General features: G+C 43.8%; 2 protein-coding genes across 2 annotated transcripts; one reads left to right on the plus strand and one right to left on the minus strand.

Moving 5' to 3' along the window:
• Positions 1 to 736: 736 nt before the first annotated feature.
• On the plus strand, positions 737 to 2,697 carry crygs2 (crystallin, gamma S2). The gene is made up of 3 exons (XM_044017319.1): positions 737 to 837; positions 1,464 to 1,706; positions 2,360 to 2,697. Exons 1-3 carry the CDS (start codon positions 829 to 831, stop codon positions 2,630 to 2,632), a joined length of 525 nt encoding a protein of 174 aa, XP_043873254.1. The 5' UTR covers positions 737 to 828; the 3' UTR covers positions 2,633 to 2,697.
• A 4-nt stretch (positions 2,698 to 2,701) lies between these two features.
• On the minus strand, positions 2,702 to 13,078 carry lcmt2 (leucine carboxyl methyltransferase 2). Its single transcript, XM_044017318.1, has 14 exons — positions 12,862 to 13,078; positions 12,114 to 12,238; positions 11,426 to 11,507; positions 11,164 to 11,344; positions 10,922 to 11,078; positions 10,224 to 10,413; positions 10,043 to 10,150; positions 9,518 to 9,605; positions 9,218 to 9,436; positions 8,409 to 8,666; positions 8,236 to 8,333; positions 4,001 to 4,188; positions 3,714 to 3,849; positions 2,702 to 3,183 (listed from the first exon to the last, which is right to left on the minus strand). The coding sequence occupies exons 1-14, from the start codon at positions 12,910 to 12,912 to the stop codon at positions 3,019 to 3,021; spliced, it is 2,046 nt and encodes a 681-aa protein (XP_043873253.1). The 5' UTR covers positions 12,913 to 13,078; the 3' UTR covers positions 2,702 to 3,018.
• Between the last annotated feature and the right edge of the window lie 4 nt (positions 13,079 to 13,082).

Raw genomic sequence — 13,082 nt, forward strand, 5'->3', positions numbered from 1 at the left:
GTATGACGTTTTTTTCAAAATTTGGACCAAATATTAAAGTATGACTTTTTGTCAAAATTTGAATGGCATACTAACCTATGACTTTTTTGTCAAAATTTGGACCACATACTAAAGTATGTCTTTTTTGTCAAAATTTGAACGACATACTAACCTATGACTTTTTTGTCAAAATTTGGACCACATACTAAAGTATGACTTTTTTTGTCAAAATTTGGACGACATGCTAAAGTTTGACTTTTTTTCAAAATTTGGATCACATACTAAACTATGACTTTTTTGTCAAAATCTGGATCACATACTAAAGTATGACTTTTCTTTTCACAATTTGGATCACATACTATACTATATGAAATATCACATTTACAACCAGAGAGCCTGTGTTCTTGGACAAACACCAACATGAGCCTCATGGTGGCACTGATGAGTCACATGCATGCGTTTTATGCAGCAGCAGCCACAGAGGCAGAAATAAATCATGAGTCAGCAGAAACTGGTGCAGCTGGCATGAGTATGTGTGTGTGCGTGGGGTGAGTGTGGGTGACTGGGTGAAGGGGTGAGGGGGCACTGGACCGGGTCAGTGGATGCTTAACCATCTCTTTGTAAAGTAAATCCTCCCTCGCTGTTCTGGATGCAGCTGAATAGAAGCAGAATCACTGACTCAATTTTTGGATCGGACTTTCATGACAAAGCGATTGTTGCTGATGAACGTGGGAAAAGCACAGATATAAAAAGGGCATCGGTAAAAGGCCGTGGCCACACCGAGACCCCAAGAAGACGACCACCATCTTCATCTTCATCATCATCATCGTCAAGTTTACTGGATCCAAGATGGGCAGGGTGAGTTCACACGAGGGTCAACAAATCAAGAAAAAACACCATTTTAGCCTCTCAATGAAATAACTGCGTTATAAAATCTACATCAGCTCTGTTTACAATGTTGTCAGAATATGCATGTTTTTTGTCTCTGTTTCCAACAGGAAACTGAGGTTTTTGTCACTCTATGAAATCTCTAACTCTCCAACACCAAACCCCATAGAGAAAATCAGCATTTTTAGCTCACAGGCACACAGGGGTCGTTGATCCACTGCTGCCTCCATCACTACATCCAATGTGTTATTTTGCAACTTTGGCTTTTGAAATCCTTCGGTCAGTGACACAAAGTGACCACCCGAGGCAGCAGTACACCAGCAGCTCCTGTGTCCCCGCAAGCTAAAATCACTGATTTTCTCTATGTGGTTTGCTATGAGAAGTGAATGGTTTACAAACTTCAGTTTCCTTTTGGAAAAGTCTGTGTAACAGTGAGATAAAGACATGAACATGTTCTCAAAACATTGTGGACTTGTTTCTGTGGCTCGGCAGTCATGTTTTCAAACCTCAGACACACCTTCAAACACTCTTCAGTTGAGTGAAGATTGCATGCAGGAGCTAAAACAGTGGCCCGGCATTTGTTCGTGTGTCTCCAGATCGTCTTCTACGAGGACAAGAACTTCCAGGGCCGGCGCTATGAGTGCGACAGCGACTGCTCCGACTTCCACTCGTACCTGAGCCGCTGCAACTCCATCCGGGTGGAGAGCGGGGCCTGGGTGGTGTACGAGAGGCCCAACTTCATGGGCTACCAGTATGTCCTGACCAGGGGAGAGTACCCGGACTACCAGCGCTGGATGGGCCTCAATGACCGCATCAGCTCCTGCAAGATCATCCACTTTGTAAGTCAAACATCGGCCCTGAAATCTGCAATCTTCCTCCAATTTTATATCGATCTGCGGCAGATAAAGGTTTAAAGCTGCAGTACGTAACCTTTAAAGACATAAAAAAATGACTGTTAGAGTTAATAAACATTGTGTGAACTCATTTGACAATAATTTATCAGTTCCCGCACGAAAGCTTCAGAACTGAATTCTACAGCTCCAAAAAACTTGCTACTAGGGAGTTTGACAAGGTCGCTAAGTTGGTGACAATGTTTATGTCGCATTTTACGAAGTCTACACTTGTCTTTGACGACAGGTGAGCTAAAACAATCCCATCTCTCGATATATACTGGGTAACTTTTAAGTTGACCGTGTCACAGTCGAGCTGTCGGGGGAAAAATCAGTCGCAGAAGCATCTGGGGCAAGACATTGTTAGCCATAGCAGAACTCTACGCGTGATTATCGTAGCGACATGTTTACAGATAAAAATTGAACACTACTTCTAATTTACTGTGAAAACAAACACGACAGAAGTGGAATTAAGTCACAGAAATCTTGAGTTCCTGTTGAAGGAACAAACCCCTGAACTTTGGAACGTATCATTATCCTCCCTCCCCTTTTTTCTCTCACCCCACGCTGCCCTTCCCTTCCTCACCCCTGCCTTGTTCCAGACCAGCGGGACCTCGTACAAGATGCAGCTCTATGAGAAGTCGGACTTTGGTGGTCAGGCGTTCGAGGCCACAGACGACTGTCCCTCTCTTCTGGAGAAGTTCCGCTGGAGGGAGGTCAACTCCTGCAAGGTGTTCGACGGCTGCTGGGTCTTCTACGAGAACCCCAACTACCGTGGACGCCAGTACTTCCTGGAGAAGGGGGAGTACCGCAAGCCTGGCGACTGGGGTGCAGTCAGCGCCACGGTCCAGTCCTTCAAGCGCTTCTCTGAGTGACCCAAACCCCCAAAAAACCAAAAGCACTAATCTGAGGTCTCACAAATAAAAACCTGTCCAGAAAATACCTTTGTTTTGATTATTTTAATGTCTGTTCAGCATCAGTTCTCAAAGAACATTTGACAATGACATGATTTCAGAGCATTACTGAGTCCTTCAAGCTGGCGTTTTTGATCAATAATTCCATAATAACCTTTCAGATCTTGGAGAGAAATAGAGTTCTGCTTTGTGGAGCTGTACTTCTAATGGAACCAAACAGATTATCCATACTACCGAGTACAGAAAACAGATAAGTTAGAAAAGAGTTTTGTTTTAATTTAATTTGTCTACTTCATCCTTTCAAATGTCCCTGAAGGAATTTCAGAGCAAACTGTTGTGAGGAAGTGTCAAGTCAGTGCAGGTCTGAGGTCCACGGTGACCGGCTGAGGGTTCAGATGAGTCCCGAAGGAGAAACAGTTTCCTCCGCCTCCGATGAGGATCAGCTCAGGTTCTTCCGAGTCCGTCAGCTCACAGCAGAAGGAGTGAAGCATCAGAGGCCACGGCACCGACGTCTGAAGATCACACAGTGATGGATTATTCAGTCTCATGTTGTCACAACAATAAAATCACTGCTCTAAACAACCTGAGGGGGGAGCTCTATCAACATTTATACTGTGGTGAAGAGCAGTGAGTGTCACATTAGACCCAAATGTTAAAGCTCGGGAGAGTAAGAGTGGAAAAGCTACACTTTAAAAAAGCATTGAGAAATTAACCACACCGCTCCTGTACACCCTTTAGTCAAAGCTCCGCCCACACAAAAATAGAGAATAGACGGCTAAACGGCAACAAAATGCTACATATACATCCGACGCCCTCCCATTGGCCGTCTTGTTAAAGCTCCGCCGGCGAAACCTTGGAAGTCATGAGTTAAAGCTGGGGTCAGTAAGTGTTGATAAGAAAACACTCCCTCCCACTGAGCCTTTTGTTAAAGCTCCACCTCCAAAGTGGAGGAAGTTATTGTCTGTCATTTTCCTGTGACTTGCTAACATGCTAACTTGGTTAATTTGTCAAACAGCAGTGTTTGACAAATTAAATTCCTCACCGTGTCCAGACGGAATTCCACGCTGCCCCGTGTGGCGAGGTCGATTATGGCCACACCTGGGACGCCATCTGAATGCAGCCAGACTCCGCCCACCAACACCAGCTGATCTCCAATCACATGGGCGGAGTGAGAGTATCTGAAACAAAGCACAGAGAGTCTTAACCCCCCAGGGGGAGGACCAGACAAAATGACAGACGAGACAGTGGAGACAGAGGAGACAGTAGAGATGGCAGAGACAGGACAGTGGACAGACAGTAGATACAGTAGAGACAGGACGGTGGACAGACCTGGGGACAGGAGGAGGCTGCACCTCTATTCTCTCCCAGATGAACCCTCCGTCTGTGGGCCTTAACAAGACCACGTCCCCCAGAGGCACCGAGCTTCTGTCCAGTCCTCCAAACACCACCACACCTCCCTGATATGAACTCGCCGAATGGGAGTGACGTGCCGCAGGAGCAGCGCCCTCTACTGGAATCTGTAACACACACACACACACACTTATATAAACCAGTCCGATGAGATCCATGAGTTCATGAGGTCGTCAGGAAGCAGCAGTCAGCCGACACAGCTTTAAGACGGGAGGACAACTTGTAAGAGCATCTTCGTCCATGATGGTGTCCACTTTTATTGGACAAGTGAGATCTCGGTCAAAGTCAGTTTTTTTCTTTTGTCTTTGGTGAGACAGAGCTCCTGGAATTTTAATTTCCCAGTGGACATCACGTTGTCATTTGCTCTCTCTTGTTTTAACTTTTACTCGCTCACTGTTCTACACGGAAGCTCACGTCAACGGCAGAGAAAGAGAGAGAGACAGTGGACAGTGTCCACAAATGACACGAACACCATGAACCAAAGCCACTGAAGACCTCAAAAAATTATTGCTTATATTTATTAATTATTTATTTATTTTGGGACATTCCCAACTAATTCTATTATATAATAAGTAATGGCATGATGTTAATTCAGTGTCAGATTCAGCACGTTGGAAATATCAAAGCCTTTTAAAAACATTACATACTTACCGTCATCATCACGGTTGGTTCCAGCCACCGAGTGGAACATCAAAGCTATTATAAAAACCTAAAAAAATGATGAAAGCACAAACAAGAGTTTACAACAGATGAGCGAACGATACACTCAAGAACCACCTTCAACAATCTTCTACCGAACATCAACGAGCTTCAACGGAATCCGCAAGAATGACCATGATGATGACGGAGAGATCTGGCAGATCAAGACGGAGAGCCGAGATTATGGGGGACGACGCCAGCGAGACTTTAACGGCTGAAATCAGGGACCTCAAGGTCAAGGCCGAAGAGAAAACTCAAGAGAACCAGGTTGACACTATTGCAAATGAGCTGGAGGGGGCGCAGGCCTTGGGTATCGAGGTGGAAGACTTGTTGGAGAGTCTCAAGGACATCCAGCCGCCATCAGACCAGGTTGAACATCTCAGAGAAAAGATGGAGAAGATGCTGACGTTGCGCATGAAGGCGAAAGAGGAGATGCAGAGTCTCAGGGAGTCTCGCATCACTGCGAGAGAGGCTCTCCAAGACGAGGTGTCGGGCCTGAAACAGGTCAACGTTCAGCTCAACCAACAGCTGGAAATAAGACAGAACTTTTGCAGGCACCTCCAAGGCATCATGTCCAGGCTGTACAGCACGATCAAATCACAGACTAAAACCATTGAGTGTCTGTCAAAAGAGAAGAACACGCTTACCGCTGAACTACAGGCGGAGCACATGTGTAGACTGCAGCTGAGCACGGAGTTACAGGAACACAAGGACACTCTCCTGCTGAAATGTCAGAAGACTGAGTCACTGTCAAAGGAGAACGAGGTCCTCGCCAGTGAGCTGCAGGAGAAGCACACCTGGACTCTGCAGCTGAACAACGAGCTGCAACAATACAAAGACACCCTTCTGCAGATCTTTGAGACGAGCAAGTCAACCGCCGAGGCAGAGGCTGAAAGGATCGCATCTCTGTCAAAAGAGAAGGAGTCTCTCACTATCGAGCTACAGCGCGAGCGCACCTGGAAACTGCGGCTGACCAATGAGTTGCAGGAATACAAAAACACCCTTTTGCAGAAATCTCAGACGGATAATTCCACCGTTGTTGAAACAGAGGGTTCCCATTGCATGATGGCCCAGTTGTCCACCAGCCTCAAGACAGAAACTACAAAGATTGAATCTTGGTCAAAAGAGAAGGAGTCTCTCACCATTGAGCCACAGAGTGAGAACACCTGGAGACTGCAGCTGAGCAACGAGTCGCAGGAATACAAAGAAAATAGTTTTCACGCAGAGAGGTCCACCATTGAGACGGAGGCTCCTCATCAGACGTTTGAAAGCCTCCAAAGTAACGCCACAAGGCAGAGGTCTAAGGAGGCTGGCAAACAGTCCGGCCATGTGACAGAGACTCAAAATGAGACAACAAAGAACCTGAAAATGTCCAACTTTTTGCTCAACCATCAGCTCACCGTTCAGAAGGGCATCAGGGCAAACCTTGAGACAGAAATCTCCAGACTCTCTGAGAGGTTGGAGAACGAGGTCAAAAACAAATTTCAACTGTCAAAACTGAGAGAGTCAGATGCTTCTGAGCTGCAGCTGGAGAAGAATTTGAGAGTACAATTGAAAAATGAGCTAGAGAAACAGACGTTTGCCCATCAAGAGGAACTCGCCGCTGTGAAACACTCCAGCGCTGAAACACAGGCTCTACATCGCGAACTGGATGAACTGAGAGCAAAAAATGCTGAACTCTCTGGCAAGCTCAAGTCCGAGCAAGACTTCTGCCATCACTTCCACATTGTCACGCTCAGGCTGACCGACGAGAGGGGAAAGAGCAGGTCCCTCGCCGATGCTCCGCAGAAGGAGCAGACCAGCAACAAGCAGCTCGATGACAACATGTACCAAGAACTTGTGGCTCTGGAGAGCACGAAGGTGACCACCTCGGAGAATCAAGGCAAGAAAAAAAGCCGCAGTGTATTTGGCTGGCGGAAAAAAAATAAGCAGAAGCAGGAGGAGTCCAGTGTTCCCACAGAAGAACAGGTATCAGCTGAGCAGGCCTGAGTCATTCTGTCTTCTCCGTTGTCCAAGACCAAAACAAAACTGGACTGGAAAGTGTTGAGCCACATGGTCCACACTGACTCAAACAGCACTTTACTTCCACCAAGCACCAGCACAGTTCCCATTGGAGCTCAAGTTCCATTTGGAACCTTGCAGAACCAAGAGTCCTACCAACCCTTCATCATCAACCCGAGTGTTTCTCAACGCACAACTCGAGCTGAAGTAAAAACCTCTCTGGCGACGTGGTAGATCATGGAATCTGGCCAAGTAACGACAACATAAGGGTTCATGGTTATTTTATTGGTCCTTACTAGGAACCAAACTCTCAGGTTTCTGGAAAGCAATTTATTGTCCGCACAAATCTTATTTTCAATTGGAGAGGGGAAGTCCGGGCTTCTCTGATCAAGCTGCTACCCCCTGCAACCCGACCTCGGACAAGCGGTAGAAGTTGGATGGATAGATGAACGGAGGGTTCAACCATAGGTCGATAGGAAAAGGATTGAATCTCAATTCTTGTCTGGCACATAACCAATTTGTGAATCTCGACACTGATTGGTTTCCATATCACAGTATGAGGCCAAAGTTGAAATGATGCGAGACCACGAATGACGCACAAATGCGCCGCACTTTTCGGGAACTGCGTTGGAACTGTGCAGGTGACAAAATTCTAAAACTTTAGTACCACAAAATACTGGTGGTGTCTCGTCGTAGATAGACATTTTCTAGCTTTAGCATTACTTCTTATGAAGATGTGTAAGAAATGAGGTAAAACATACTCCGACATTAAGGACAAAACTCAAACGACACAGTAACACATATTAATTGCATATTAATAGGCCATGCTAGCATGTCAGTATGTTACACAGTACTTTTTATAGATTCTTTTTTCCTACATATTGTAACCACCACTGTCTATGATCTGAAATTTGAATAGAATTTGAAGAACAACATTCATTGTGTAGCTCTCTCTTTATCCGTGTCTGCCTGATACGAGACTCACACACACTCTCTGTATCGTCTCTGTTGCATGAAATATGTAAAACTTTTGCAGATTTTTATTGTTTAAAACAGTTACTGCAATCCCATATCAAGACACTGGAGGGCGCTTTTTGCCAGGAAATTACCAAAACATGGAAACAAGGATTTCTGGTATATTTCTCTGTGGCAGGGTTACAACGCCACCTACAGGCCTGGCATCTATACTACTATATTTAGTCTTTTTTTTGTCTATTCACAAACTTTCAAGGGTCCCATGGAAAGCCACCTTGAAATCACTGAAAGTTTGTGAATTTGGAAAAAAATTAAAGGCTCTTAAAAGTTTTTGAAAATTGTCCTTATCAACCTACAAAGACACGGGTCTTGAGTGGGGAACGTTTGAATTTTTTTTAAAAAACTGAAAAAAAAACCAAAACTGGTCCTTTAAAAACACATTCAAAACTTTGTTGAGAACCAGAGAAAGTGGGTCAAACCTCGGTCCAGTGCTGCTGGTCGACACACAGGAAGTGGGCGTCGCTCAGAGCAGCCTCACATTGATTCTTTCCCCCAAAGACAAACAGAAAATCTTCTCCTGTAGAGAAAATAAAGAGGGACATGTTATTTATGAGCAGGAGACTCAGAGGGAAAGAATGACCTTCCACCTCACCTTTGTGACTGATGATCGTAGCGGTGTGCCGCCATCTTTGCGGCGGCAGCGCACTGTCGTCCGAAAAGAGCATCTGCTCAACACAGAGCTTCACGACATTTCGGTCTTCAGATTCAGATTCTGCAGGAGGAGGGCGATCACAGGGGTCCAGGGTGATTTTAAAAAGGCCTGTGATTGGGTTGAGAGGAGAGGAGCGACCGCCATAAACCACCAGACCTCCACCAGGAAGAGACGTGACCGTGTGGTAGAGTCGCACACCTGAGAGACACAACCATCTCGTCACACGAGAGACAGCAACAGTTTGGATCAGTCTGGATTTTATGTCATGGTTCACAGGTAGGTGATCAGCCAAGTATTCTCCCATTCAATTTTGGTAAGACTCCGCCCACTAATGACATCACAAAACACAAGTATATTTACAAGAATACACATTCTTTTATAATGGGCAAAACTGTAAAAAAAATATCTCTGTCTACAACTAATCCAATTTGAATGGAATTTGGTACGTGTATACAGGATCAGACACTAATCCAGATTACAGTTTTGGTGGTCATTTTTAATGTAACATCGTTCAATCCCATTGAACCTGTTCAGATTAATATCTCAACAGATCAGGATGATTTTTTAATTTTTAAAGGGGATGTAGGATTATACAATCAGACTAAATTTCATCCACATCTAATTCAGATTACCGATATGGCAGAAGTGTTAATGTCTTGGTGGAGTGACCTTATTTTTATTGTTTTAGAATCAACACAATATTGAACAGAAAAGGGGACAGTATTAAGTCCATGATTTCCTATTATTACCTAAATCCTGTGACGGCTCCACACTGACGGACCTCCAGTCTCCTCGGTCTCTGAGGAGGAGTCGACTCGCTGCTCCTCTGCCTCCTCTGCTGGAGCCTCCTGTCAGCAGGAGGCGTCCTGGGCTCAGAGACGCGGACGCCATCCCCAGACCCTCCACGCTAACCGACACTGCGCTCACACCCAGCACGGCCACCCCCTGGGACGGCTGTACAGCTGCCGCTGGAGATACACACACAGACATTATTCAGTCTTTCTACTAAATTAAATATGTTTTAAAAACGTGATTCGAATGAAAGTTACCTGGAGGATTTGTGAGGAGAGCCTGAGCCGTGCACGAGCCTCGAGACGCAGTGAGGATGAAGTAGTGGGAACATTTTTGGTGCCACTCCTGGGGTGGGGGGACGACGACGATGACACAGGGACAAAGACAGACTGTGAGGTCACATGTTGTTCTCTTTGTATCTAAATCACACTATGACATTAATAACTCTGTTCTTAATGTTGTGATAGGACAAACAAACATGTCATTTTATGTCACTAAAATACTATTTTGTTGTTGTATTACATTTGTACCTATCTTCGTATTGACTTCCTTCAAGACTGTTTGGTTTAACACAGTTAAAGTTGTCAAACTCTTTTATAGCAAGTAAAGGAAATACTGATCCCTCTCAGTAAAACGTTACAGACTCATCATCCTTCATGATCCTCCTCATCCTACACACACTGGTAGTAGAGTGGCATTAGTTGAAGATGGAGAACTCTAATTATTCATGACTACAATGGAAAACATGTTAAATGAAGGTGGTTTGCGTTTCAGTATCTCACCTCATATTCATCAAAAGGCTCCAGGACATCGACTCTGCGCCGCTCCTCCTCAGGAACCAGCCTCAAGTAGAAGTCATTCATGTCCAGACACACACACTGTTCCCATCCCTGAAGACAAAGACACACACACAGGTGATCAGTTACAGTTACCAACACCACGTGTCAGTATCCACTCACTGACCTTGTCCAGGAACCTGCGTGTCTGTGTGGCCGCGTCCGGATACTGTCGCAGCGCGTGAAGTGTTGAATTCAGTTTGTTGAAATGATCCTGCATGATCGAGCCAAAGGGGTCGCATGGACGGATTTGCTCGTACATGACGAAGAGCGAGTGAGGCAGCAGCTTCGCTGCCCAACTGACGACGACGTCTGACCTGGAAGATTAAAAAAAACATTCTGCTGTGAGTGCACGCAGATCATCGTTTATATGGAGTGAGACAATGTTTAGCTTTTTGTCTTGGCTTTTACCATGAATATGTTACTGTGGAGCTAAAGATCCTCTTTCGAGTCATCGTTTGGTCTATAAGATGTCAGAAAATGTTAAAAGATGTTGATCAGTGTATGTTCTGTGTATGTTAGAATCCAGAGAATATTCTCATTGAAGAAACAATCAGAAAATCTTGTTTTAATCATGATAAAAAAGCTTCAAACCTGATTCATCGATTATCAAAGTAGTTGACGATAATCACGATAATTAATATTCGAATCATTGTTTCAGCTCCAGTTTACAAACTTCAGTTTCCTGTTGGAAAAGTCCATCTCACAGTGAGATAAAGATGTGAACGTGTTCTTAAGAGAGACTTAAACTGACGTGGACTGCCAACTCACTGATGAATAAAACCCACACAGCTCACATATTTAAACCACATAGTGATTAATTACCATTTTGTTTCCATGTAAGTGAGAACGACCTCAGAGAGAATCAGTGTGGGCACGGCCCAGTCCAGTCCTGCTGAGCCCAGAGCCTCTTTCACCTGAGACTCCTCTCTGATGTCCAGACCCAGCAGACGATACTGAGCACTACACACGTACACAGCTCCTGACAACACACACACACACACTTACACTTAACCTCATTAAACCATTTAAAACTAAAGACAAAATCATACTCTTAAGAGACAAACCTGTAGGAGAAGATAACTGTGGGTCTAACGTCTCCCTCAGTGAAGCATTAGACGTGATCAGAGCTGCTTTACGCCGCGCGACGTCCGGGAAATCCACCTCAAACACGACAGTGCTGGCGAGCGCTCCGTCCGCATGCAGGCGGAAATACAGCGAGTCGAAGCCGGCGCCCAGAGACAAAATCTAATACAGAGGAAAGAGAGACAGAGATAAAGACGGAGGACATTCACGATGTTTTTAAAACACAGCGTGCTGTTACATTACCTGTCTCTGAGGACAGTTTTCAGTCACGTGCAGAAACCTCCTCACACAGTGATCCACAGCTCTCCAACGCACGTAGTAGCCTCTGAACCACACAAGCAAATAAAGTCATTAGAGCAATATTTTGTCCAAAAGAGTCAAATTTAACATCATTTTCACTAAAAAAAAGTTTCATATACGTTTTTACAGGAGAGAAAATTATATCGAGAAAAATATTTTATTTACACTTTATTACGATCAGTTTGATCGGTATGCCGATATTAGACGCCAATAATCAATAGCATAAGTCCAGGAAACTAGTTTTAATGAAACATAGTTCATTTTTTAAGTCAATGTATTTTTGTTGCTTTGTTGGCCATTAAATGAAAATCTTCTCTGATATGAGGGAAGGAACAATTCATGGATTGATTTCTGGATTAATCCACAGTATAGATGGTCACAGCCTTAATCCCTAGGGCTGAAACAATTACTCGATTAATCTAAAATTACTAAATGAAAAACAGGTTTTCTGATTTCTCAGCTTCGTAAATGTGAATATTTTCTGGTTTCTTTGCTCCATGTAACAAAGATGTCTTTAGAACTGAATCATTTTTTGGTTTTTGGAGAAAAACGACATTTGAGAACATCATCCTTATCAGGTTTGAATAACACTTATTTATAACACAGTTCGACAGACATACGACTCGCTGACCTGTTGATGAGCGGTGCTCTCCTGGACACTTTGCACACAAAGTGCTGGATGAAGTGGTCGTGGAAATATCCCCGCGCCGCCGCAGACACTTTACTCACCACGCTGCTGTCATTGGTTCCCTGAACCTGAGTCACAACACAATAAACAGAAGAAACAAGCAGAGCCAACGTGAGTGTAAACAATCAGCAAACATTCACACTCATCACTGACGTAACAGTGGAAAAATACCGAGCAAAAAAAAGAAAATATTCACATTTAAGAAGCTGCAAAATCTGAGAAATGTATTTTGATTATTAAAAAGTTGATTATGAAATGATTTGCTGATGAATTTAATAACTGATTAATAATCATTGCAGCCCTAATACTATTATAAATGTAATTATTCAATGGATATATCGGTATGTATAAAGTTAGAAAACAATTAATAAAAATCTAAATTTGAAACGAGTCCATTAGAAAACTGCTAAGGCTGCAATTGAACTGTTCTATTGTTGTTTGTATATGTATCATTCTGCTTTAAAAACATTGATAAATACATGCGGGAAGCCTTACATTGAAGAGTGGAAATATTTAAATATAACGCAGTGCTTTTACATCAATGTCTTACAAACAAATACAGAGGACACGATGCGTCCCTGCGTTTTGTACTAGTAGTAGTAGCAGTAGTAGTACACATGCACAGTAACATAAAAGTAGGCTGCCTAATGTAAAAATAATTGAGTAAATAAGTAGCTCTCTTCTCTCTTACCGCCGTGTCTTTGCCCTGCTTCTGTTTCCTTCTGTTCGTCGTTGGCATCATGTCACAAAACTGCGTCGTCACTCTTCAGTAAAACTATTAAAAACATTTAAAATAATAAAGTTTACGGGAAGTTTATTTTACATCCATGTTTTTGGAAATAGTCCACGGATCCAAATGATTCAAACATCCGCCATGTTGTACACACTTCCGGTGAACCGCCTCCCTCCCGC

The sequence above is a fragment of the Solea senegalensis genome, unplaced genomic scaffold (genome assembly GCF_019176455.1).
Source record: "Solea senegalensis isolate Sse05_10M unplaced genomic scaffold, IFAPA_SoseM_1 scf7180000015295, whole genome shotgun sequence".
NCBI lineage: Eukaryota > Metazoa > Chordata > Actinopteri > Pleuronectiformes > Soleidae > Solea > Solea senegalensis.

Bases quoted from the DNA above. Each gene is read 5' to 3' on its own strand.
- lcmt2 (XM_044017318.1), bottom strand. From the start codon at position 12,912: ATGATGCCAACGACGAACAGAAGGAAACAGAAGCAGGGCAAAGACACG. The intron at 12,239-12,861 runs GTAAGAGAGAAG...GTTGTGACTCAG, and splicing joins AGCAGGGCAAAGACACGGCG to GTTCAGGGAACCAATGACAG. The intron at 8,334-8,408 runs GTGAGGTGGAAG...TTTTCTCTACAG, and splicing joins TACGATCATCAGTCACAAAG to GAGAAGATTTTCTGTTTGTC.
- crygs2 (XM_044017319.1), top strand. The intron at 1,707-2,359 runs GTAAGTCAAACA...GCCTTGTTCCAG, and splicing joins CCTGCAAGATCATCCACTTT to ACCAGCGGGACCTCGTACAA.